This window comes from Rissa tridactyla, chromosome 1, assembly GCF_028500815.1.
Source record: "Rissa tridactyla isolate bRisTri1 chromosome 1, bRisTri1.patW.cur.20221130, whole genome shotgun sequence".
NCBI classification, from domain to species: Eukaryota; Metazoa; Chordata; class Aves; order Charadriiformes; family Laridae; genus Rissa; species Rissa tridactyla.
The window spans coordinates 35,096,814-35,124,411 of NC_071466.1; the positions used below are offsets into that span (position 1 = coordinate 35,096,814).

At 39.6% G+C, this 27,598-nt stretch overlaps 1 protein-coding gene across 23 annotated transcripts in view; it reads left to right on the top strand.

Annotated features, from left to right (window-relative positions):
* The first annotated feature begins 42 nt into the window (after positions 1-42).
* TSC22D1 (TSC22 domain family member 1) overlaps positions 43-27,598 on the top strand; it is a 96,472-nt gene continuing 68,916 nt past the window's right edge. For 20 of the 23 annotated variants that reach the window (XR_008464692.1, XR_008464690.1, XR_008464693.1 and 17 more), the window contains exon 1: positions 1,255-4,115. Coding sequence is in view for 6 of the 23 variants with exons in the window: in XM_054190032.1 (XP_054046007.1) it covers positions 1,288-4,115 (2,828 nt within the window). In the remaining 17 variants the exon portion in view is untranslated. Of the gene's footprint in view, positions 594-1,245; positions 4,116-13,471; positions 27,169-27,598 lie in introns of those variants that run through there. The other 3 variants (XM_054190024.1, XM_054190119.1, XM_054190018.1) reach the window with 3 other exon arrangements.

Consider the following 27,598-nt stretch of genomic DNA (forward strand, 5'->3'; position numbering starts at 1 on the left):
TTTATGTCTGCCGGGCGGGCGCGCATGCGCGGCGGTGGCCGCCATCTTACGTTGTCTCTCGCCTGCCCTCCCCTTTGGCGAGCTTTCCCCCCTCCCTCTCTTTCCTCTCCTCCCCCCTGCAGCCCGGCGCAGCGCCCTCCTCCAGCGCTCCGTGAGGAGACGGGGCCGGGCGGGGGGAGAGACCCGCGGCGGCGGCAGGGAAGCCGGGAGAGACCCTGAGGGAAGAAAGGACGGGGCAGGCGGCGGGAGGAGGAAGACTGATCCCAGGCGCGGTTCTGTGGAGGAAGAGCGGGTGCCGCCTGTTATAAAGGGGGAGGAGGCGGAGGGGGAAGGAAGAGCGAGCGGAGCCTCCTCCAGAGACAGCCAGACACAGAGGGAGGAGAGAGAGGCTGCCCGGCTGGCTCCCCCTTTCTCCCTCCCCTCCCTCCCTCCTTTTTATGGACTCTCTTGTCGGGCTGCTGTTGCTGCTGCTTTTCTTCCCTCCTTATTCCGTCTCTTTCATACCCAAAATGATTCAGCTCCATGGCTGCCACTGACGGGGATGTCCCTGCCCGGCTCAGCCTGCCGCTGCCGCCCTGCTGTGCGCCAGTCCTGTACGTATCTGCGCTCTCCTCCTACTACTACTACAGCGGCGATGGCGAGGGGCGCCGGCCGCCCGGCCGGGCTGCCCTGAGGGCCCTGCCGAGCTGCCCTCGCCCCGGCGAGGAGGCGGCGGCCCGGTAGCGGCGGCGGCGGGCGGCCGCCCTGGGGAGGGCGGTTCTTGCCGGCGAGCCGCGGGGAGGAAGGGGCTCGCCCCTGGGGCCGGCCGGCTACCGCGGGCATTTCCTCCGGGGAGAGGCGCAGTCGTGGTGGTGGTTGGAGGGGGGGGCGGCCGAGGAGGAGGGTGGTGGAAATCCAAAGGGGGTGGGTGGGGGTGGGGGAAAAAAAGGGAGGAAGAAAGTGAATGGCGGAGGATTGAAAGTGTCACATTCAGAGGCGCTAATCTAGAGGCGGCGGAGGACCGGTGCTCGCCCCCTCCCTGTCTCGGAGGGGAGGAGGAGGAGGAGGGGAGGGGGGTGGTGGTGGTTAGCGGCGGTGCCGAGGCGCCTCAGCCCCGTGCTCTGCGGGAGCCGGAGTGGGGGGGGGGGGCGGTTGTGCGCGGTGTCTCTCTGCCCTGCCGTGAGCGCAAAGCTAACTGTGTGTGCGTGTATGTGTCTGTCTCTCTCCATGCCGGGGGAATTGCACTCTTAAAATACACCCGATACAATGCACCAGCCTGACTCAGCCGCAGACATTAGTGCTAGGAAGATGGCGCACCCGGCAATGTTTCCTAGAAGGGGCAGCAGCAGTAGCAGCGGCAGCAGCTGCGTTACTGCTCCCACTGCACCAGGTACCGGCGTTGGGAGCGCTGCCCTCTCCGCCGAGGATTATCAGCCGCCTTTGCTGGTCCAGCCGCCGCCGCCTCCGTCTCCTGCAACATCTTCATCGGTGGGTCCACAGCCGACACCCCCTCCTCCACAAAGCCTGAACCTCCTCTCACAGTCTCAGCTCCAGCCACAGCCTCTCGCACAGACTGGAGCTCAAATGAAAAAGAAAAGTGGCTTCCAAATTACCAGTGTGACCCCCGCTCAAATATCAGCTAGTATGAGCTCTAATAACAGCATAGCTGAGGATACAGAAAGCTACGATGACCTGGATGAGTCCCACACTGAAGACCTGTCGTCTTCAGAAATCTTGGATGTTTCTTTATCCAGGGCCACTGACTTGGGAGAACCTGAGAGGAGCTCCTCTGAAGAGACTTTAAATAACTTCCAAGAGGCAGAGACTCCTGGGGCTGTTTCTCCAAACCAGCCTCATCTTCCTCAGCAGCATGCTCCTCTGCCTCATCACCCACAGCAGAGTGTTGTGATCAATGGAAGTGTTCACCCTCATCATGTTCATCACCACCACCATCTTCACCACCACCATCATGGACACCATCATCCCTCGCATCCTGGGGTGGGCAGTGCCCCGATTTCTGGAGGACCACCGCCCAGTCCCTCATTTAGAAAACTATCAACAACTGGAAGCTCTGACAATGTTATATCAACTGCACCAGTTTCTGCTGCATCATCCACTGGTTCCCCGGCATCAGTCGTATCTAATATCCGCACTACGAGTACTCCTGGCAATTTAGGTGTAAGTCCTGCTGCTGGAACTAGTACCTTAAATAATATGGGTGGCGGTAGTTCTAGTGTGGCAAGCAGCGTGCTTGGTACTATAAATTTAAGCAACATCACGAGTACTGGTAATGTAAATGCTTTGTCTGGAACTAGCGGCAATGTTAATGTGAATATCTTGAGTGGTGTTGGCAATGGTACGAGTGCTTCCTCTAGTGTCATTAACAATGTTACTAATCCAACTGCAGGAATGGCAGTGGGATCAAGCCAGCAGCAGCCTGCATCTGGCACGTCAAGGTTTAGGGTTGTAAAATTAGATTCTAGTTCTGAACCTTTCAAAAAAGGTAGATGGACATGCACTGAATTCTATGATAAAGAAAACACTGTTGCAGTTTCAGAAGGAGTAGCCGTAAACAAAGCAGTAGAGACGATAAAACAAAACCCGCTTGAAGTGACTTCTGAAAGGGAGAGCACCAGTGGGAGTTCTGTTAGCAGCAATGTAAGCACACTGAGTCACTATACAGAAAGTGTGGGAAGCGGAGAAATGGGAGCACCTACTGTGGTACAGCAGCAAGCGTTTCAAGGTGTGGGTCCGCAGCAGATGGATTTTAGCAGCACTGCTCCTCCGGCAATTCCAGCATCTAGTATACCACAGAGTGTTTCTCAATCACAGCTTGCACAAGTCCAGCTGCATTCTCAAGAAGTAAACTATCCGCAGCAGAAGCCAGGGGTCCAACCTCCTGCACAGGCCAGTCTAACCACTGTTACTGGGGTTCAGCCAGCCCCAGTTAATATACTAGGTGTATCCCCGTCTCTGGGCCACCAGCAGCCTGCCATTCAAAGTATGGCTCAACAGCAGCTACCGTATTCTCAGCCGGCGCAGCCCGTGCAGACTTTGCCAGTTGTGCAGCAGCAGCAGTTGCAATATGGGCAACAGCAGCAGCAACAGACAGTTCCTACGCAGATGGCCACAGGTCATGTTAAGCCGGTGAACCAAAACTCTGTTACGGGGGCTATGCCAGACTACATTCAACATCAGCAGATCCTCCAGACTCCAGCCCCTGCCATGCAGCCCAGCTCTACAGGAGTAGGAGCAGGGCAGCCAGTTCCTGTTGCCCAGGCACAGAGCATGCAGCCTTCGGTACAAGCACATCCAGCCGCTGCCCCGTCTCAGCCTGTTGCCCATGCTCCAGCAGCCATACCAGGTGTAGGTACCAGTGGTCAAATGCTGAACGTTGGGCAGCAAGGAAGCGTAGCCGCTGTGGTGCAACCACCATCTGCTGCAAACCAAATTCCACCTCCAGTGATGCCGTCAACAGCTGCTCCTCCATCTTCACAAGTTGTGCAGCCTGTGCAGACAGGAATAATGCAGCAGGGATTACAGGCCGGCGCTTCGGGCCTTCCTCAGCAAATGGTCATTGCTCAGCAAAACACCTTGTTACCTGTACAGCCGCAGGCACAAGGAGTGGAATCTGTAGTCCAAGGGATGACTGGGCAGCAGCTGCCTGCGGTTAGCCCTATACCTTCTGCTAGTACTGTTCCTGCACCAAGTCAAGCTGGTTCAGCTGTGCCTCCTGGCATACCTTCTGCTTCTATAGGTTTGGGACAGCCACAGAATATAGCACAAGCTTCGTCTGTGCAGAATGGGAATTTGGCTCAAAGTGTTAGTCAGCCTCCCTTGATATCAACAAGTATAGGTATGCCAGTGGCACAGAGTGTGCCACAGCAGATACCGCTCAGCTCTGCCCAGTTCCCCGCACAATCACTAGCTCAGTCAATTGTAAGCCAAATCGAAGATGGCAGGCGCCCTACAGAACCTTCCTTGGTGGGTTTACCTCAAGCTGCCAGTGGTGAGAGTGGTGTTGGAGCGTCAGCCGTTTCAGATGGCGGTAGCAGCAACATGCCATCCTCTGCGTCCCTCTTTCCGCTGAAGGTGCTGCCGTTAACAACGCCTCTCGTAGATGGTGAGGATGAGAGGTAAGACTGGCGGTAACTTTATTAAAAGATAGACTGTCTGATAGTTTGATTTGCACTAACTTGCAGGTCTCGTTAACAGCCATTCTGTGAAACAAAGCGGTGTGATGTTTTTGCCTAATTAGAAATATTGTTTTCTCAGGTCCCAGCGCACGTAGGTATTATATTGAAATACTTGTTTTTCTCTTGAGGAGGTGGGTTGTATTGATTATGCTCTGAAACTACTGCGTGGGTAAACTGTGTTTTAACAATCTGTGACAGTGTGTATATTCCCATTGTATAGAGGAAGACAAAAGAATACTGTGGAATGTGGGTATACTAGTGGTGATTGTAGTTTAGATTATTTATTACACTGAAATAATTAATATTTATTCTTAGGTAGATTTTTTTTTTTCGCAAGCCTAGAATTCATCCTGCCTCAGCTTCTCTTTTTCAAGTACTGACTTTACTCAGGTTGAACCAGTTGCGATTCTGTGGTGTATGGAGAAGCTTGCTCTCTGACAGCCAAGAGATGCGTTAGGCAAATGAGTTCGGTGGGAAAAGGGAGGTTCAGCAGCACCGTTGTGGCTCTTTAAATTGAACTTGGGGCACTTCTGGTCTTGGTGGTTTTGCTTCAAAGCATTAATCCATTGTGAGAGCTGCTCAGGCCTGCGGAGGGGTGGTGAGCCTTTGAGTCTGGTGCACCAGTTGTGTGCACTCAGAGGAATAAACTGCACATGTTCTCCCACCTTCACCTTTTCAAACAAATGACCATGTAGATGTGAATATTCTCATTTATTTGCCAGTATGTGAGGAGAAGCTGTGTTGGTTGTGAAAGGCCCTTGCATGTGCAGGCTGAAGCAATCCCAACAGCAGTTTTAAAGTGCAATTGTTGGATATTAATTATGTGTGGAAATTCCTTAGTGTATTGATGACCCATTATGATACATCTTTACAAATGGACAGGAAGACTGTGGTGGTTTTCCTAAAGAACTTCTTGTCTAAGGATATGCTACGTTAATGGGAGAAGTAACTTTAAGATAAATAACCTGCCATGAGAATGTGGGAGAGGACAGAAAAGAACACTAGAAAAGAAAAACTGAGGCTCAGGTGAGGAAACAACACAAAGCACTAAACACTTACAAGGTGGGAAAAATGCTGTAGCAATAGGAGATGAAATACTTTTAAAATATCTTCTTGGTACCATAACTTAAATTAGGAGTAATATCAGTGCCCAAACTTTATTAAAAAAAAAAAAAGCGTTGCTGGGAGAGGCTGGATTCTTTTCTTAATATTGAAAATACTAACTCTATCAGCAGTCTCTGATTATGTTGATCATAAGGTGTTGACTGCCTTAGTGGCTTTCATCACATCTTTCTAAGATGCCAGAGAGCTATAATGAGTAGCAGCTTGTCTTCCAGGAGTGCTAGAAGACAAGTTCCAACACAGTTTCATTCTGATTATGTTTTTTAGTCAATAAATACATGAAGGTGGTAGAAGACAGGCTGAGGTGTTAAAGCCCACAGTGTCACCATTATGTTACTAGCAGTCACTTTTCTCGGAAACGTGTTTTGTTTTTCCTTCCTTCAATCTTTCTAAACCAGGACACTGATCCTTCTCTTCATGGGTCTCATTGTGTTTTGTGGTGTGGGTTGGTGGTGAGGTTTTTTGTGGTGTTTGGGTTTTGTTGGTTTTTTTTTTTTTTTAACTGACCAAAAAAATGCCCTAAGCTTTCAGGGGATCCTGCCTGAGTAAGAGAATCATAAACTCATTGATACTACGTGTTTTGGAAAATGACATCTAGCACGTGATTGTACCCTGATTTTAAGAGCATATGTTAGCTGTTTGTCATGATTGGTAGTTTTTCCAGAGTGTTTAAATCCCTCAGGGTAACAATAGCCAGAAATACCTTCTTCCTCTGTTATTTGGCTAGCCAAAGATCATATCCTTTCTTCTCCCATGCACGTTGCGTCTTTGTTCAATCTGTCATCTCCAGGTAGGCTACACTTTTGTTTAGCTGCAGTTGGAAAATCATTTAGATTCTTTGCAGAGCAGGATATGACTCTATTAAATGGAGACCAAAAATAATTGTGGGTTTTTTTGCATGGTTAGGTCACTTTTTTGTACAATTAGATAATTTACAGCAGCACTTCTCCTTGTATATCTGCCTGTAACATTAAAACCTTAGTGAGATTGCTTCTGTTTCCGCTTCCAGGGGATCTCAGGGCAAGGTATTATTTGTGTTGTCATCTTGACTGGAATTTCTTTTGGTCTGGAGCTTAGACCTCATCACTTACTAAGGTAGTGCAAGATACGCTGTTACTCTGCTTGGCTTCTCGCTTCTCTGGCCATCGACTGTCTCTAACTAGAGTTCTCTTGAGAGTTTTTTGCCTGCTTGTTAGACTATTCCCTCTTTTACAGGAGGCAAAGGGTAGTGTATTGTAGAAGTATATAAACATTTAAGAAGCAGGTACACTGTAAATATATGTGTATAAACTCCCCATTTCACTTTCCCATGTACACACGCACGTATATATCACTGACGATTTATATCGATACATCCCAAGTGATTCTAAACCTGACAAGGGGAAAGGTAGGAGAAAGAAGTAAGCGGTGACATAATTGGGCCAGTGAAGAAGCTGTAAAATTCCATTTAGCGTGCCTTTGAAAAAACATCTGACCCACGTAATACCTTGTTTAGATTAACTCCCAGCTTTCGTTAAACCTGTATATAATTGCATTTAAAGACACGCCAGTATCTTTAAGTCTTTAGCCCTGCTCAGTTTTTAGAACAACTTTTGCAGCTCTTTCTATGCCTGTTATCAGGGCATGGCCTTTTAAATATAGACAGCATGAAGTGTATGTGCTTTGAAAACTGTAATTTTTATTTCCCCAGTATGAATGATTTTTTTTTCATCTTCACTATGAGTTGAAATAAGAGATACTAAAAATGAGCTGCTTAGCAGAATGCTATATGGAAAATTATTTTGCAGACTTTATTTGTTAATGAGAGGATACAAATAATACTGCTATAGTTTTTGTATTAAAAAAACAAAACAAACCAACCAAACAAAACCCCCCCACCCTACGCCTGGTTCTTCTGATTAGTCTTTCTTCAGCCTGTTGAGTATGCCATAGATGCTTGTATGTTGGTAGATTCATCATCTCTTCTAATATTTCAATCTACAAAAATGCAGGCCAATTGTTTGGATGTTAAGTATCTTTTTTTCTTAGCTTGAATCATGGTATGGACTCGTTTTAGTGCATGATTCTCATATAGTTTCTTGGATTTGCAGAAGTTACCTCAATTTATTCAGCTCAGTTATTAAATCCGGTCAATTTTAGACGTGGTCTTTTGAGCTTAGTATTTAATCTCTAGAACTATAGAAGAGGATTTCTTTTATACTTTTGAAACTTAAGTATGGAAAAATACTTGTTTATATGTGAGTGAATTCTTTTCTGTATTTATACTTAGTGTTGCAAAATCAGTTTTACATCTTCCTAGACAATGCTTTATTGTGCTATAGGTGCTTGCAATAAGATTTTGTACAGACTTGTATAATTCTTAAATTACTTGTAAAGTGAAAACTTAAAAAATCAACGTATTTTACAGCATTTATAGAGGCTGCTGTAAGTGAATTTAAAAATAGCTTAATCTGAAAAGTTGTTTACCATTACTTAAAAGCAGATTTTGTGAATGAAGGATAAGAGAACTAATAACTGTCTCCCTGTCCTTGACAACGTTTTCCTGTAGAGTTGCTTTCATTCTTTAGTCTGATGCAAGTTGTTTTCACCTGTTTCTGCATTTCATCCAAAAATGAAGCAAAAGAGAAAGGAGGAAAAGGTGAAGATAAAGAGATAAAACTGACATAGAGACTTAAGTATTCTTTATTATCTGACTATCACAATTTTCTTCTTGAAGAGAAATTTTTATTAAAAGATCTTTTTTCAGCTGGACAGAAGAGGAAAAAAAAGTCGAGGAAATGTTTTCTGTATAGTATGTATGTTTTGGCTTGTTATTCTGTGGAGAGATTGGAAGGCTGAATGTGAGAATTGAAAGACTTGTGAACAGCCTTTGAGAATCTCTAGTAGTAGTAACTAGTACTAGCTTGTAAAGCAAGCGTGCAGTCAGAACATTGGACAAATTTTCATCATGTATGCAAGTATGTAGTAGGAAGGCTCATCAGGTTCAAATGAGATTTTTACAGATGTAATTGAATACTTGTTGAAGATGTTAGTAACCAGTAGTGAACGAACATACTGAGATAGAACTGGAAGTTTAGGTTAAACATTATTTTTGATGTGTTAATTATTTCGCATACTTATTTTTATTTTCTAAGCTGGTTTAGAGTTTATATAGGCTCTCTTATTTGCTCTAAGTTTTGCTGCTGTGTATTTGATGAAAAAAGGAGAAGATACTGCGCAACAAAGGATTTATGGTGGCTTAGCATAGATATATGGTGGTATTTTGTTTTAGTCACATCTTAGTGGCTGTGTTGTTATTTTCCATTTTCCAGACTTTAAACTTGCTTCAGAGTCTTGCCACCAATTTGAAAATTGCATAACTTGAGTTCTAGGAGATTGACTTTTAAAAAAAAAATCTCTTCATAGCTTCAATTTGGCTATTTAATTGGCAAGTCACATGAGTAAAAAGAGAGTGCTTTGGCGAAGAAAATGTGGTTTCTGTTGTGTCACGCTGACAAGTCCAGCTTCTCGCTTCATCTGATGAAATAAAATACCTACCGTCAGCAGAATTGACTTTGTTAGCTCTCTGCTCTAAGTAAAGAACAATGAGGAATTTGGGGTCTGCACTTCGTATGTTTGCTGGCCAGCTGTAGGTGGCAATGCCTGTTTGGACGCATCTTTTATAGATGCGTTTTCTGCATGCCATGATATGCTTTGAACTAAGGATTGCTACAGTGCTTGGTATTGTATTGTCTTTAAAGACAGGAAGAACCAACATATTTCAGGGGGTTGTAAAAGCAGTAATTTAGCACTTAAGATAAGGCAGATTGTTGGAGATGCTGAGAAACTACCTCTCCAACTGATAATGTCATGTCCAGGAAATGTTCCTTAGCACTGTAGTTTTGGCTGCTCTTTGGAAATCATCAGTGTGTATATAAAAACTAAGTCATGTATGTGTGGGTACATAAAAACAAACAAACAAAAGGTTTTAAAATATTTTGTGTTGAAAAGCAATCTTTGTGACCATCTCAGGAATTGCATTCTTTATGTTACAGGCTAATCTGGAAATTAGAATTATCTGTTTCTTGTACTGTGTATTGGTAGTGAAGTGTTTCATTCACCCTTTACAAGTTACTGTGATCTAGATGACACCACAACAGAGTAATGGCTGTAATGGTCAATGGTAGGCTAGCAAAGTTATGAGTATGGGAGGGGAAAATAATAATAATAGTAATAATAATAGTACCAAAACCAAACAACCCCCCCAATCGTTAATGTGTCTTGCTTTAGCATAGGTAAAAAGACATACGGGTAGCATACCTATGCTACAAAAAACCCCCCTTTAATAATGCTGTTTGCTTTAAGAGGATAATAAAGTAAATAAGCCTTTTCAGACCTAACAGCTTAGGAAGTAGATCAAGTTGTAAACAGTAGTGTTGCTAGTGTAGTCTTTTAGAAGAAGAAACTATGCACACCTGAATATCAGTGTAATAAAAGCAAGCGTATTCTTGTTGTGACCTTTTTGGGAATAATGTGTGATCTGGGTTTGCATTTTGGTGTAGGTGAGACATAAACAAGAATAGAAAAGAATAGAGTGTCTTTGTTCTCATTGATTTAGTGTACTGGTTCTTCTTCTGTTCTTGATTAATTTATGAGACTAAAATGCACTGTGTGTAATACATATTATACTTCAGCAAATGACTGAAAACTTTTTTTAAAAGTGGGCCTATACCTTTCTTTCACTTACTGCATTTAGACCACCAAAGGCAGTGCTATTAAGCAAAAGCATGCTTTAACAGCATGCTAAGCAGGGACTAAGGGTAAGATTATTCAGTAAATTATTTCATGGTAATGATCACCATAAATAAGGAACTAGTTTATACTCAGTGTGATCATACAAGAAACCATAGCCTAAAGCTAAGATGGAAAGAGCTCTTGAGTGACTGGAGATACCACTTTATTTATTTTAGCCTGTTCTAAAGCATTCACAGAGTTAAAATTGTGTGATGGAAGTGCAGCGTAATTATGGTATCACATTGGAGCACCTGATCATCCTTCTGGCTTAATGTCTTGCAACACTTTAACTCTTGGTCTGTCTTTGGAATTTGCTAACAAAGACAATAATTGTGCTACAGTCAGTTGTGGTGTAGAAAACCTTATCAGCTCATTTTGTGCAAGCCCCCAAACACCTATTATGCATTATCAGTGTTTGAAGCAGGAGTTGGTTTGTGGTTGCAGTTATATGCAAAAAGTCTCCATCTTCCACTGAAGCTGGATAGACTTTCCTGAGAGAGAGATTTCGAGGTTATAAATGTTTGTCAGGCAGCGATTGTAATGACCCCATACATGCAAATGCTAGAGAGTATTGCCTGTGATAATTCAGGTATTTTATCATTGATGGTTACCTTATGGACTAAATGACTTGCCTAGTACCTAATAAATGGAGATTTCTGACTGTGGTGCCATACAGAAATTAGAGTAATAATCACACTTCAGATACAACCTTGTGCTTTAATAACTGAATTGAACTGAACTTGTTCAATTTTATGAAATTTTTTACACTTGCAAAGTAGAATCTTGAACACTTGTTTTAATACAGTAGAAAAGTCACAGCAAATTTGTTCACCGTTTTTTCTTTGAGCAAGCAATTAATTTGTTATTACACTTTCTTTAAATTATTTTGGCATTATTTTTTGTGCTTCTGAAATGACTCCTGAATATTTTTTTTTTCTACTCCACAATCTTAATGTACACTTACTGGTCTTGACTTCATCTAAGTTGTATCAATGCTGTTGGTGGTTTAATATTTTCTTTTTTTTTAAATTCAGTTAGTAATTTTCCAGATTTTCACTAGTCTTTTATCACAATATTTAAAATTAGAGAAAGTGTACATTGAGCCTAAATATTACTACTGTGAGTTTAAAAAAGTGCTATATGAATTATTAAAAAACATTTTAACTGGTCTGTATAAACGTAGGAATATGTTTGGATCTTACGTGTTTCTACATATGTATATATGAGGTCAAGCTTTCACCACTGTGCTAAGCATGAAAAATTCACGTGTAGGTATGTCTGTGTTTGGGCACTTAGGCCAATGCGTTGTTGTCACGTGTTTTTTAAATGTTTTTTTTTTCCTTTGTGTTTAAGTGTTTATTATACTGCTTCCATGAAGTATGTAGTATTGGTGAAGCTTCATATATTGAGTACCTTTGACAATGAGGACATATATTTAAGTACTGTAGCCATTCAAGCTTGAAGCTCTTGTCCCAGGTCATATTTCTTTTTGCAGTGCAAGCGATGGTCTGGGAGAGTCAGTGAACTTTTTGGTCAGCAGAGAACTGCTACCTAAACAAACTACCCTTTATTATTAGCCTTTCTTCCTGGGGATTGTAGGTAGCATACAAGCTGAAATGGGTGCAGAATTTTGGAAGTACGTTAGAATAATAGAGTAGGAAGGTAAAGCAGTTTGAGGGTTTTCTGTCATTCAGGGTTAGAAGTTTAATGCTTTTTTGAAGCTGACTGTAATCCTTGTAGAGGAACAAATGCAGGTACCACTGATGTTTGTTTTTTCTCAAGGAAACTTTCAGAAAGCTGTTCTTTGTATTTATTTTAATAAAACTTGGGTATCTTGATCATCTGTTTATATACTTTTGAATAACCCATTCTTTTGAGTGTAGTGGAGGAGTATGGTTTTATAAATTGCTTTAACAGGCAGCAGCAGATCTTCTGTAAATTTAAGCCTAACAGAAAGATATGGATGGGTGTACAGTCTGTTAAAAAATGTAGACAGTATTTCTAGTAAGGTATAGATGTGATAGCAACTGGAAGTTATTTGTAGGGTGTTTTATAACCTACTGCTTAAGTGTGCTAAACCACTTGGCCAAGCAAATTATTTGAGCTTGTGTGGGACTTAAGTACTTGTCCAACCTTCTGTTTGTATGTCTTTTGGATTGGGTTTTTTTTGGTTCTTTTAATTAGCATGGCTATCCAGCAGGAACTTTTCAGGGCTCTGACCTCTTCCTCTGTGTGAAGATTTGAACTTCTCCGGCAGTTGCTTAAGCAACAGTATCAAAGTATTAGGGACAGTACTGAAAGCTGCTGAAAATGTGGATACGCATTCAACAATAGTCTCAGTGTCTTACTGCATTTAGTAGTGTTTTTTTTTTTTTTTAATACTGTCCTCCAGCTCTTAAAGATGAATTATGCAGATAAGGTGATTTCAGCACGCAGTGCTATTAGTGTGTGCTTATTTCAATATCATCAGCATTACACTTGGTTCATTCCTGTAAAATAAGAAGGTGCAAATCAAATGTAAATTACACCATCTTTTGGTAGACATTGTTGATCTTTTATTTGTAATCCATTGCCTCGTGGGTCAGTAACAGTCCTAGTTATTGGTAACCGGCTGTTAATCTTCAGTGCTTACGTATCTAGTCAGCAGTCCTTCTAATTGCATAAAGTGTTAAGTTTCTGAACTTAGTATCTGTTGTGAATTGCTCATGCTTGGTTTAGAAATGGTATTTTCCTTTGAATTATTGTTAACAAATGTGTGATATAGAAATACCCTCTAATGTTTTTTCCAGTAACTTTGGACTCTCTGTGCAATGTAGAGGAATGAAATCCCTGTCAAGATGAGAGAAAACTCAAATGCCTCTTAAGCTTCCTCTGACCTTCACTTCACCCAACTCTGTCACAGTTGTGTATAGATGGGGGGGAGATGATGACTGGCAGTCATAACTTACATATAAGAAAGGGTAGAAATCAAAGAATTCAAAATGTAACCATACTAAATTTGTGTTTCTAAATATTTAGTGCTGTTATAGCTGGTAACTAAGATTGTGATTACAAATTGACACAGTAACTCATGTATGATTGCTTTGAGTTCTATTGTGACTGCAATTTTGAAATATTTATCATCTTTAAAGAAGAGCAAGGGAAAACCTCTCAGGCGGAATCTGAATTGTGACTGACTTGTTTGGCATATATTACCTCTGAGTTGGGATAAGCATAGGAAAAAAAACAACCCAACTTCTGTAGATTTCATGGGAGATTATTTTCAGTTTGGTAATTTTACTGGATGAATGTATATTTGTCAAAGTATTATAATCTGTTTTTCTACCATCTGAAAAGTTTCCGTATTTCTCTGAGGAAGTCTGTCTGTGGACTATAAACAGTATTTTAATTCTTACTTCCAGGTTGAGCTTGCCAGAAGTGGAATGCTTTCATTTCCTCTGGGATTTTTGAGGGTTCATGCAGCAGTGCTGCCCTATAGAAACGCACGTAAGGGGAAGCAGAACAGCTCAGGATCTTTCATGATTTGGTGTGTGTGTGTGTGGAAAGTTTTGCACAGTATTAATTGTAATTGTCCCTTGATGTCATTTGCAGTACAGGGTACTCAGACTCTGAACATCTCTGAAATACGGCAAGGAAAGATTTTGTAGTAACAATTAGTTTATATTCAGTATTATGGTTTGTTTATGTTATAAGCTTTTTAGTGGAAATCTTGACCTGGCCTTAACTTGAAATGTCTACTAAACATCTTGATTAATTTATTTTTTTTCATTCTTTGGTCTAATATTCTGAATACCGCATATCTGTATACGAGAACATATAAAGCTTAATTATTTTTTTTTAAAACCCAAACCCTAAACAAATCTGCTGGTGAGAGAAGGTGCAATTGCTGTTCTTATGGTTTCATTTCTTGCATTCTTACAAAATAAGAACAAGTGAAAATAAAATAAAAGGAACCATGAGTTAATGACTACATATTTTAAGAACTTGTTAAATAATTTACTGTAGCACTCAAATGAATTCAAGGTATAAATGCACCTCTTTAATCTATTGAATGAGGTTATTATGTTAAGAATGGATCAGGATATTGCACTTCCAAGTGTTTCTTTAGTAGGCCTAATATCCTAAATTGGGTGAAATGGCAAGTTACTCATAAATGTTCACGGAATGGTGCAGGACGTGCATGTACCTTCGTGTTCTTTTTTTTTTTCTTTCCAAGTTTGTGAGGCTCTTTCCAATTCCGTAATTGCCTGTGAAAGAGAGGAGTTCCCGAGCACGTATTTGATTGGAGACAGAGGAGGGAGGAAAGAAAGAAGGTGTGAAATGTTTATGACAGTGGTTTTGACTTTCTTTCGTTTTCTAGTGGGGAAAGGGATTTTAGTTTTTGAAACAGTATCAGGTATGTGTGTGTTAGAGCCAAGTATAGGCAGTTGTTGGCAATACAGCCTCTTATTTATGGGGTAGTAGCTAAAAGGCCTAGTTGTGAACTGGGGCTCTGCGTTGCTGGCTGCTTTATAACAAAAAGCAGAAAAGATGATCCTGAAGGACTTACTGTCTGATGTCTGTATAACTTCTGAACTGATTATAAGACGGTCATGCAGGCAAAATCTTAATTATTTTTATCAGTTTATGAAAAAAACAGTCCAGCAAAGCAGGATAGTAATTTGTATATTCTGTAAAGATGTACCCTATTTGGAACATACTTTTTTAGTGCCTGCGAAGCTATTGGATTAAAGTGTTTTCTCTGAAGGCATCACAAACAATCCTCCAAAGAATTCTGTAAAGGACATTGGAAATTAAGTGTTCATAAATATTCTCAAATAGAAGATTGTCTTGGTATTTAATGACCAAAAAAGTGTTTAAGAAAGCCATGCAACCCTCCCTCTTAATACTTTTTAATTGGACAAATGTTTAAAGAAGCTTGCTTTATAAAGTTTTATTTTTAAAAGGAGTTCCTTCCTACCCAACCTCTGAACATAATAGACTAAACCATTCTTAATGTTTCAGGAACATGTACACTTTACAAATATCTAAAGTGTTTTATTCATTTTTATATTTCAACAACAAGAAAAAAAAACCCAAAACATTGGGATAACTTTTTGTAAATGATGGAGTTTGCGTATTATATTAGATGGAAAGTCAAGTCAGATCAATGTAAGATACATGCGGTAATGCAAAATCCCAAATGCCTTTTATTTCTTTCTTCTACTTTGACTTTTAAAAATCCTATAATTCAGTGAATTTATAGGTATTCTTTAGAATTGCTTTCTAAAAGTTGCTGTCAGATAGCTCTGGAACACAGGTACTTTGATAGGCACTAGATGTGCCGTATGTGATTTAAGGGGAAAGTTGATAGCTTGTGGATTAAGTCTGTAGCCTTTGTGTATGCAGACAAATCTTCCCATGGTTTTGTTACTGGGATCGCTAGAACAGTCATGCAGATTGCATTCATCAAATGATATTGCCGTGTAGCTTTGCACAGTTTGGCATAGGCAACTTGGCACTGTGAGGTCTGTGTTCAGAAATGTTCAAATGTAAGTTTTAGTTTTCTGTAGTAAATTGCAATATATATTTGGAGACCTTCTATAAATCATATGCTAGAACTTCTCAAACAATGCCTTTTCTACTAAACACTTCAACTTTCTTGGGCACCATTCTTAAAAATATAATTTTAATATGAAAAATCATATAGTATGAAATGAGTATCTTCTGTAGCATTTTACATATTAAATACATACTCTAAGGTATAAATTTATAACGAAGTTGTTATTTGTCTCTGTGCAAAATACTTAGAGCATGACGAGTGAACACTGGATGTTTTAATTTTTGCTCGTCAGTTTCATGTTTTCAGCCACTGATTTATGTTGTCTGCCTCTAATGAAGAGGCAAGATTTAGAAACAAAGCCCTTTCAGAAATCATGAGGTTGCTGGAAAGATCTACATTTTGCTTCAGAAATAAGAGTTAAAAGAAGTAACTACCACTGGTAGTCTAATCTGCCTAAAGTGACCACAAAAGAAATGTACCAAACACAATTGCTGGGAAAAGTAGGCTTTTTTCTTTATGAAAGAAGATGCAACCATGTCTGAATGCTATTTAATTATAGTGTCTGTCAGTGAATGTGACCAGTTTCTGTGAGATTGTGCTTAAGTGGTAAACAAAGGTTGTTTGTAATCTCAAACTGGTAAGAAATGGTTTGAAATGCAGTGTCTGAAAAGAGATTTGTGATTTTCTTTTTCTAGTGAAGCAAACAGTTTTTTCTCTCTGTAAGTATATTGATGTTAGTGGGTTGAATTAGGATTGCACGGACATGAGACCCGAAAATTAAGATTCTCTCTTCAGTTCCGGCTTTTCTAAAAACTAAAAATAAATAAAAATTGTGTTTGAAACATGGCAATGAACACCTAAAATGCCAGGATGGCTGCTGTTGACTTGGCTTGAAGGACATACTTGTGTTAATTCATCTGATCAAGTAATTGATAACAGTAATAGAAGAAAGTGCTGCTGAAGCAGGAAGCCGAGTAGAGCCCTGTGAAGTAGAGAGCTTGAAAATCCTGAATTGAGGTTTGCATTTTGGAGCAGTTTGCAATGGAGACTCTGAACCTTTAGCCTTCTACAAGAAAGGCATCTAGAAACATACGTGCTTTTCTTACCTTCAACATAGTTTCTTAGGAAGGGATGGAAGAGTTTCTCTCTTCTCCCTCTTGATGGCCTATGGCCAGAGGCCCGCTGCCATAGGAAGAATGGCTAGTGGAGAAGCTTTCAGTCAGCTGGAGTGGGTTTTGTAGAGTCTGGCTAGTATGACCAAGTGTTGTGGGGATGCCGTATATTCTTGGAGGTGACTGTTCTAATTGATTCTTAAGTGTCGAGGCCAGCACCTTCCAGAATTAAAAGTAACAGAAGCAATTGGTTGATATTAATTGTAGATTTACCAGGTTAGCTTGCAAATTGCATTTTAAGACTTCTTAGTGTATTTGCTTTTCTTGATGTGAACTGTTTGTATTGTAGCTTCATTGTATTCTCTGCTTACATACCTAAGTACAGGCTTCAAAACTTTGTTCTGCTCCTTTCCTAATAATGTTGGTGAAATGGAACACTTGCAGAGCTAGGTTATGCTGCTTGAACTCATATATCCTGTTTCGAAGCCTGGAATGTTGTCTTACAGTTCTTCTGCTTTAGCACTGTGTCCTGTGCTTTTTCCATTTTTCCGCTTTGGTTCAGCATCTGCTGTTCTTTGCTTGATCACTCGTGATGATGAATGGTAAATACTTTGGTTCAGGAAAACGAGGATGTCTCTTGTTGAGTCTTTACAGCAGAAGCAATGAAAGGGGGTAAGAAAAAGGATGGTAAGAGTGATTAACTAAATGATAAGTTTGCGTGCTGCTAATTCTTCTTGTCAGACTGTGCGAAGACCTCCTTTTGCATTATTTTCCCTTCTCTTTTCCTAGAGAATCACTTTTACTTAACCAGGAGCGCTTTGTATGGTCCTTGTAGGCTAGGCTGGTTTGCTCCTAACGTTGGGTGCCAGCAGGAAGTGGAGCTGCTGTTAGGGCCAGTGGCTTTTCTTTTACTTCAGGCATACTTTTTCCAAGTACAGTGGAGTGTCTTAACTGGTCACTCTTGCCTTCCTAAGGATCTACCACTCTTACCCGCTATTACTGTGGTGAATTACTATGTTTAAGAGTTCCAGATCTGTTGGCGAAATGTGCCAAAATGGTCGTTTGGTTTTGGTGTGGACAGATACAAAGCCCAGAATGTCCCATCTTGTAAATCAAGTGAGTACTTTAACTTGAGCCTTTGAAAACAAAAAGCTAATGAGTTACGGACTGCTGTGTTGCTGGAGCTTGTCCCACAACATTTCAGAATTCAATTGTGGTAGTGTATTTTTTTAAATGACTAAAGATGATATGCAGGGATTAGACAGAATTCAAAATGAAATGGCAAAGTAATACCTAAACCAAGAAACAAATCTCTAAAGCTACTTGTAAACCTACATCAGTCTTCTGATTGAGACAGTGACTCATAAGGAGCCTAGAGCTATGATAACATATCCACTTTTTTGTATTTTAAATTATAAATGAGAACTAGTTTAGAACATGATCTGGACGTTATGCGCCCTCAGATAATTCAGGAACAAGAGGACACAGGTAAAATTGCCTTGTCTAATTTCAAGAAAGGTTCTTGTCTGTGGAGCTCATTGACACAAAATACTGAGGAGGCTGAGAAGTTAGGAGCACTTAAAGAAAAAATACACAAGTACATGTATATTATGTATGCTTATAAATAGTACATGGAAAAGTAAATGACTTGGCTTCTGCTTCTAGGACTATTTCTAGCTAATTCAGGGTAAGCAAGTACATCTTTTTGAGACAGATTTGCTGTAGCTACCTCTCGCACGTTTTTCAGTGGCTTCTGAAGTACTTGGTGCTGGCAATTATTGAAGGCGGGATACTGCTCCATACCTTCTTATTCCAATGTGGAAATAAGCTACAACTCAAAAAAAAAAATCTTTTTTAATGTACACTTTATTGAAAATAGAAGCATGAGCGCAGGAGAGGAAACTAATAGAGTAACACGGAAAAACAAACATACAAAAGGCTGTACCCTTGACTGTTGTTTATAGAAATGTGAATGATCACAATTGATCCCATGGCTGCTAAAAGCTAGCTGGGGTGCAATGATGTGTTATGGACTTCATGGAGTAGCAAAAGTTTTTAGAGGTGGTTGCATCTTTAAAGTAGGGAAAGGTGTAGCAATTGGCACAGTCTTTCAAAGCATAGGTCAGAAATTAAGATGTCATGGAAGCAGAAGCAAGATATTTGTGGTTTCATTAACAACAAAACCAATTATTCACAATCATTATTTTTCAGGAAGCCGTTCTTGTGCTTGAAAAATGCAATGGTCAGCACAGCAATGGCTTAAAATAGCATTTTGGATGCTATAGCACTGGCATTAGAGCCCCATTGGCAAAAATCCAGGAGGCCTGTACAAAAAGAAAAATGCTTTAAATGTTAAAGCTTCAGAAGGCAGCCTCTGACATTTAAATTTTCTAAAATTTTAAAATTATTTGTTTATTTAACAAAATATTTGAGAGTGAGCTTAAAATCCTGTAAAGAGTCACTTGATAAAAACAATTCTTACTGGCAACACAAAATAATTAAGTCTGTTACAGGAGTGCGTGCAGGGTAGCTAGCTGCGAAGAATTACTGAAGTTGTACCAGAGTACAGTGATAGCAGCACCAGCGAGGTGAAAATAAACTTCAGCAGTTGGATTTTCTGTTCTCCCTGCATGTGTATATTTCAAATGCTTGGCTGTATGTCAGGATACACTGTAGGCCTTTCTAGGCTAGTTCTTCTTTATAAACATGAAAATATATTTAGTGGTTATGTGATGGAATTGAAGCGTGTTTGTCCTTTTGCAGGATGCTGCAGGTACCAGGAGGAGGGATGGTCTCTAGCAGCCTCCTTCCCTGCTCCTCCCCAAGTCATCCTTGGTAGCTACATCCTGCCTTAAGGCCTTCTGTTGTGATAACCCCTCTAAGGGTGTCTGTGGATAACTCCATTAGCTCTTGCTAATGAATAAATAAGCAAGTAGCAAGCATTTAAAATTACAAGGTTCTCAATTTTACTCCTCCCTGCAAAGGAATCAGAATAAAAGACGTGAAGTGCTTCCTGCGCTTCGTCTTCCAGTTCTGTCTGGTAAAAGCTGTTACCAAAGTTGCTCTAAACTGCGTTCACTTAAAAAAAAAAAAAGGGGGGGGGGGGGGGGGGGGGGATGTGTCAAACAGAACAGTTCAGCTTGATTCATGCCTGTGTGGTCCCATTTGCAACCAAGGCACTAATAGTCATTTTAAAGAGTGTTACCAGGACTCTGAGATCTGGCACAACTTCTTCAAAACACTCCCTCATCACATCACAGTACTGCTTTTTCAAATGCTTTAAGTAAGTAACATTGAGGAGGAATTTGACTTTAGGCTACTAACAAAATTCTGGAGCGCATTTTTCAGGTCTTCCGGATTTCTAGAGTTGCTGGCGTATCAGATGCCCTGCAGATCAGAAAGCACGTCAGAGGTCACTAAACCCTAAAGGAGACAAGTAATCTACTTAGGGTTTTTTTTTTTCCTGACTTTATTTAGTACTTCTAGTTTGTAATATATTGAAAATAGCATTCTTTTAATTGTGTTGTATTTCTATTTTAATCCATCCAACAGCAGAATACTTACACAGAGTAGAATGTGTATATCTTGTCCAGTCTGTGGAAATGAGCGTTTTGCTTAATGAGTTGGTGCTTGGACAAGACCTGAATAAGATCCCTAAAACAGGACCATTGTGGGAAGGACCTAAGTCAAAACCTGGGTTAAGACAAGCCCCAGATACTGTATCTGCCTGTTTCTCTCCTTATTATGTGACTATTGTCTTAATATTAGTATTGTATTTGATCTACAGCGCCGGTTCCAGGAGTTCTACTGCAGAAGCCGGAGGAGTCTGCAGACTTTTCAGGGGTTGTACTTGGTGTTTGGAGACAATGTTTGATTAGATTTTTAAAGCAGAGTGTGATGTGGATTATACGTAAATAGTACAATTATGTTGCAAGTTAGCAGTAAAATGAGCAATGAATTTAGAAACGCAGGAAGCTTGTTTATCTTGTTTTAGATATAAAAAGTTTGGCAAAACTTAGTTTTTTTTTTTTTAAATGAATCGCAGTTACTAAAGCAAATTAGTTACCATAACACTTTCTAGATGTCAGATACAAATGGTGTCAAATGTTCCCTGTTGGCTGCAACATCAGGTAGTATTGAAGGAAATTACTATGTTTGGCTTAAAATACAAAATTCAAAAAACAAGGTAATATACTCCCAAGTCATATAACTAATGTATAAGACCAGTTATCAAATGTGGTTTTATCTAGTGTTAGTGTCTTGGCATGAATTTCTATACTTATTGCTTTTTTTTTCTATAATCTTTTTTATGTCATAAGTTCATCTAGACTATCTTTCCATTGCCTTAGTGAAGCGTCTTGAATATGAGAGTAGAAAGTACTGTGTAACACGAACTAAAGTAGGATTAGCCGAGTGCTCTACTTACGCTTTGCTTGTGCTGGATAGTCTATGTTTGAAATTTGCATCATATTATATTCTAGGTGATATTGTAAAATGCTGTGTTTATGGGAACACTAAGGCGATGAATTAATTGTTCAGTTAGATTTGAGGATCTTAAACTTCTCAGGAAATGGGTACAGAGTTGTTGGAAGTGGAATAAAATACCCATAAAGAAATAACAACTGTAATTTTTATTGTGTTAGTGCTTACCATCTGCCACATCTTGCTCACATCTGCTGGAAGAAGGACAAACATGACCATCTTATGTCCTTGGAAGATAAACTGTGTGCTGAAGATTGGGGAGGGGGATGCAACCATGTGTATAAACTACTTATGTGTAGCTTTGCTCTTAAGAAAATGTATCTGACCACCTCCAATATAACTTTGTTGATATCTCTGTAAAACATCCTAGGAGAAAGGGGTCTGAAGAAGTTGGTGACTTTATTGATCTGTGTTTTTTGTGCTTGATCTATATCATGAAAAAGACAGCAATTTGTATATTGCTGAGCAATGCAGGAGAGCAGGGCCTTTAAAGATCAGGAGTAGAAGCTTGCCTGCAGAGGAAAACTATGCTCACGAAGGTGGTTAACTAGCCAAAATACAGGACAAAGAGGGGTGCTGACAATCAAGACTAAAAGGAGCATGTTCTTATAGAAGAAGTCTTTCTGGTGGGGAATGTTTATAAACACTGGCGGGTGAGGAGGGGCAGGTAGGAAGACGAAGCCAAGACCATTTACTGTACATATATCCTCTTCCTCCAGATAATATTCTGTAACAGTATGTGTTGTTTTAGCCCTTTATTTTAAGCTGTCATACTTACAGTATGTTTGGGTATATCTAATTAGACTAACTCCTTTTTCAGAAGCATTTTCCACACTGTCATTGAGTAGGGCTTTTTTCTGATCTCACGAGTGTTAATCTTGCCTTTTCCATATTTATAGTACTGTGGAAACATACCTTTTTTTTAAGATGTGCATGTAAGAATTGTATGTGCTGCTTCCCGCATACAACAAGATACGCCTGTGATGAACAGTCCAACAGTATAAGGGGCTAAACTGCTTTCAACATGCCAAGCAATTCTGTAACACACTGGCTGCTGGGTTGGATAAGTTCATAAACCAAATTAGTCTAACAACTTAGTGCCAATAATTTTAATAGGTGCTTTTGCACAAACTGCTATTATGCAATCGGTTATGATTTCAGCAGAAGTGTTTGAAGTATGCAGTATTGGTTAATAGGCTGTGGGGATGGATAGAATGTTATTTCTGCTGGATGAGAACTTAAGGTAGGGTGCTCCTGATACACTTCTTAGTTCTAACTAATTAAAAAGAAGGCTAAGTGTTGCCTCTGTTTTGCCTTTGAAAAGCACTGTCGCTGCTGTTCTGGTTTTGGAAATGATCATGCTTTTGTAATTAGGGGTTTGAGACTAATGGAAGAAAATTATGAAAGGGATTGCTGAGTTTCTAGTATTGCTGAGTGTTTAGATATTTTGGTTGGATTAATTGATGGGGCTTAAATACTTTTTTAAACTGTATACCAAAATGGTACCCAACTCTCTTAAGTAAGGAAAAAAAAATAAATTAAAAAAATCGTGTAAGTGGAGTGAGGAAAAAGACGAAGCTCAGAGGAAAAAATAAGGAAGCCAAAACAGCTCGGTGCATAATTTGTATGTACTATGTAAATTGCTTTGAAATCAGTGACTCCTGATGTCGGTGCCCTTAAAAAATGCAAAGGGGAATAGAAACACTTGCATATTGTGTAGATCTCCACTGAAAAACTTGTTACTCTTATTAGTATGTGACTTATTTTAAAATGTAAACTGCTCAAATTCAGAAGCTTTAGGAGATACCAGGTGGAAAAGAAGTAGAATTTCAGTGATTATATTCACTAATAAATGCATTATTCGTTGCAGTGAGACTGAAATGGAAATATTTTTGCATTGTTTGAAATTCATACGGACAACACAAACTGTTCTAAGGACTGTGGAACCCGATTCAGATGCTTGTGTAACGCTGTTTTTCTGTTTTGGTTTGGATGATCTGATCCCCCATGTTATTTAAGCTTTTCAGTTCCTGCACAAAGAACCTTACATTGCATTCCAGTATCAAAACAAGCTGTTAAATTCTTTTGTTTGTACTAATAGTTTTTGTTCTGTAAAGGTTAATATAATCAGTGCAAATAATTAGCTGTCTAACAGAAAGCCTACTTAATTAAAAAAATCCCAACCACGGAAGTCCCAGCTGTGAAGGGAGATGGACAACAAATCTTTTCCTTAACTTTGTAATTGATACTGGATCATTCTTGCAATTCTGCATAGATCTAGGAAAAGAATTCTTAAGATATTCAGCATTTATGATGGGATAGTTATTTCTATGCTGTATCTAGGCAGGTTTAATTTCAAAGCCTTTGACAAATGCTTATTATTTCTAGATATTTGAAACCCATTTTTCCCTGAAGGAAAAATGATAGTGATGTAGCCAGGGAAGAATTTTCTATTGGAATTTACTCATAGCCATCTAAAAATTCATTGAGATTTTGTACTGCAACTGCTTATTTATGTTTCTTCTTTTTTTTTTTTCTTTTGTCTGAATGGCTCTCTAAGGGAATATTAGCAAGAGGGAGGGAAATGTGAACTGCCATGGTTTGACACAGGGTTAGTTACATATTTGAACCTCTCATCTATCTCTTGCACCAGTGAACCCCCAAAATAGGAATCTCGATGTCTTCCCCTTGAGGATTTTGATTTTTCACAACTGTGACTTTTGTATAGTTCCTGAAACTTTTTATATCCTTAGAGTTTTTAACAATGTAGCTTTAGCTGAGAACATACATGTACTTAAAGAGTTTTTATTGAAGCTGGTGGGATTATTCCTGAGTCATGTTATATCTCTTCTACTGTGTTTGCAGTATAGTGTTTTCTTTATCATTAACGTGGCTATTAGTTTATAAAAACTAGAACAGATGTCATAGCTTTAAAAAATCTCCAAATTATACATAATATATAAATGTTATATGAAATGCCCATGATAATTTCAAAGTCTTTGGCCCAGTTTAAATAATTCACTGTCTTTAAAGGGTCCCAAGTGACTGTAAGCGTATACTTGACAACTAGAGAGGAGCAATTTAGTCTCCTTAATTCTGCTTACGGATTTGAGTTAATACATCTCAACACTTAAAAAGCCCCACAAAACCCACCGAACAAAAAGCCTGTAACCAACCAAAAAAGCTCATGCTGATATTCATGCTTCAAGAGGGGTTACATTATTTTGCTTTCTTACTCTTTTGGTTTATTTAGTAGTCTTGACATGCAAGTGTCTAGTCTAGACACGCAACATGTCCCAAAGCATCTTTATGAAAATCTCTTGATGTCAATAAAAGATAGTGTCCCTGAATATTAGTTGCCATCTTTGCACTTTTTGGAACTGGCCCTTTGAAGCTTCTGTTTCTGTTCATGCTTTGTTTTTTTCATGTCTTTTGGTGTTTCTTGGGTTAAGTCATACAGATAAAAGAAAACTCTCACTTTTCCTGTAGCTGCCTCTTGGCTCTTCAGTTTCAAACCAAGTAGTTATAAATGAAAAAATAGTTATTGCACAGATCCAAGATTGTATCAGTTGGAGAAGATTTACCATCTTCACTAAATGTTTTACACTCTTGAAACTAAAACTTTAAGATGCAAGCTTTTTATGTGATGCCCTAGTTTTGCTGTGTATAGATTTTTAGTTAAGAATCAATAATAGACTGTTCCCGTCAGTGAAGGTGTGGTATACTGCCTGGAAAAGGTTCTTGACAAATAGAGAAAAACTTCCCCTAAATTGGGAAATATCAAATTGTGACACATGTGTAAACAGGAAAGTTTACCGATTAGATAATGAAGTGTCAGAATGATATGTTAAATATAGTTATTTAATGGCCTTGTGGCACACTGTGCTTCACTGAATGTGCAATAGTTCCTGTAAAGAAAAAGCCTGCTTTTCCAAAAAATTAGTATACAGGTCTCTTGCAGGCAGCTTCTGTTTCCCATGATGAAGTACAAGTACCATTGCTACCCACCTTTTAAAAAATGGGCAGAAAGAGGGGAAGGTGGTGTGTTAGTTGCTAGCCTTGCTTGCTTCCAAGTCTCAGAAGCTGGTACACTGGTAACATCTTGCAGTTTATTATTCCATTAGTAGCTTCTTACTCATTTCTGCTATCTGACTCTGCTTTGAGCAGTGGGGTTGGACTTAGGTGATCTCCAGAGATCCCTTCCAGAGTCAACTAGTCGGTGATCCTGTGAGAAATTCAATTCACTTATGTAAATTGTTCTTTTAAATTACATTAGTTATGCAGCAAGGAAGCATGATTACTTGTTTGGTGAGTCTATTTTTTTTTTTTGTAAATAAACATAAAAATTGGGACCTATGTGGTAAAACAGGAACTGAAGGCAGTGCTTCACTGAACAGAGATAACATTCTTCCTCCATCACAGAACTGAAGCTGAAAAAGTTAAATATCTGAGGCTGATGTGTAGACTGCAAGCCTGACTTATATTAGCGCTCTTAAGCTTGCAATTAATTCTTGTTTCTCTAGAACCCCTTTAACTTATTCCTGACACACACCTGCATTTTATTTATTTTTTTTTCCCCTAGAAACATTTTTCAAGAAACTTGATGTAGATGCTGCTGTAAATTCCAGTGACTGGCTGGTTTCAAACAGCTTGCTTCCTTCCTAAGGTCCCTTTACTTTCTTCGTTTGCTGACTGTATCTCTACTTTCCCCCCTGATCTGTTAGTTTGCTTTATTTGAAGGCTTCAGGTGTGATGTTTTGGGAAGGGAAAAGGAAAGGAGGTGTGGTGAATTCACCATAGTATTTTATCTCTGTTAAGCCAACAGCTCTGGCACTGTTTATTGTCTGTATTTAGTTTATTTTAATACATTATATGATTGTCAGTTTGACTTAAAAGTAGCAAGTTTTAACAAGCTATAGAATTTATGTACGGTTTTATATCTTAAGTGTTACTATGGTGAATATTTACTTTTAATGAATGCTGTAGTTTGAGAGAGAGAATGCCTAGCTTTCTGTAAAGTAAAATTTCTAGAAGCACCATAAGGAAAACTACTGTTTGTTCTGAGATCTATAACTAATGGTTGCCCATTTCACCCTTTATTGCCCTTATAGCCATATCGTGTTCTCTTTCCTGGCTCCTTCAGTCTTGGAATCCACAATGCAATCAGCAAAGCTGCCTTGAGCTCAACCCTTTGGGATTGAGGGATTTTTGATTCTGTTATGCGTATTTTTGGGGACATCTCTAAGGAAAGAAAAAGTCTTGGTTTTGTTCTTTTGTTCTCAGTTCCTTTTCACTGGCGCTTCTGGAGGAGCTTGAAGAACTCTAAAGTTTGACAGTATCACAGAAGAACCTGCTGACCTGCCCTTTGTTGTCTGTTTGTCAACTCTTCTACTTCTCATGCTATGCTGTTGCCCCATTGCTTTGGGCGGCAGCCTACAAACTTCTGGAGAGTTGTCAACCTCTGCAGGCTCTGTGAAACTCCTTCCAGAGGAGGCAGCAGCTCGGGAGGTGTAGATCATCACACAAATGGAAAGGCATATCCGTTGGTGTATGCATCTCAGAAAGTATCAAGGGATCACTAGGTCCAATAAGGTGTTTTAGACCTATTGTTTCCAGATATTCTGGCATTGGAAAGTTTTTTTGTTTTTTGTTCGTCACTTTCCTTTCCTCATTTTGTGTCTTCTGAACTAGCAGAGAATGTGGCATAAATGCATGATTTAGTGAAAATAACATGCTCAGACTTTCGTTATACTAGTAATTCAGAACTTGTTAGGTTTTTTTTGTGGTTTTACTTTGGCCGGTGAGCAGACCAGAGTGGGTGTATTGGAGCCAAGGAAACAGAATATGCTTTTGTATCCTTATTCAGATTTATTCAAACTATTTTTTTTTTCCTGCTTGTTGAATTGCTAAATGGCTTTGGTAGATAACTCCAGGCAAAACAAGGGTAGAGGAATTGCCAACTGCATGTTGGCACCCTGTTGGCACCCTTCAAACACCCTGTTTTGAGCCTAATGATTACCTTTTCATGAACTTCTGTGAAATTTTTTGAAAAAATCTAGGATGTTCAGTATTAAAAGAAACAGGAGAGAGCAGATATCTGTAAGTCTGTCTTCCCTTTGCCAGATCCTGTATTTTGGGTTCTGATTATATCACCATGGCAACAGGAGTTTCACAAATCATAATCCTGGCTTCCCATGGTGTGTTTTTAAGATATATTAGTGTTATGGCTGAGAAATTGCCAATATTTCAAATATCATCCTGAATGTACCTCAATGAAAATGAGAGCAAGTCTAAGGATAAAGTCAGTGTGAGAAACAAACCAGTGATTGTAGCCTCCTCATTGAGTTAAATTGCCTGACAAATCAGATGCTATATTTTTTTCTTTGTAGGCT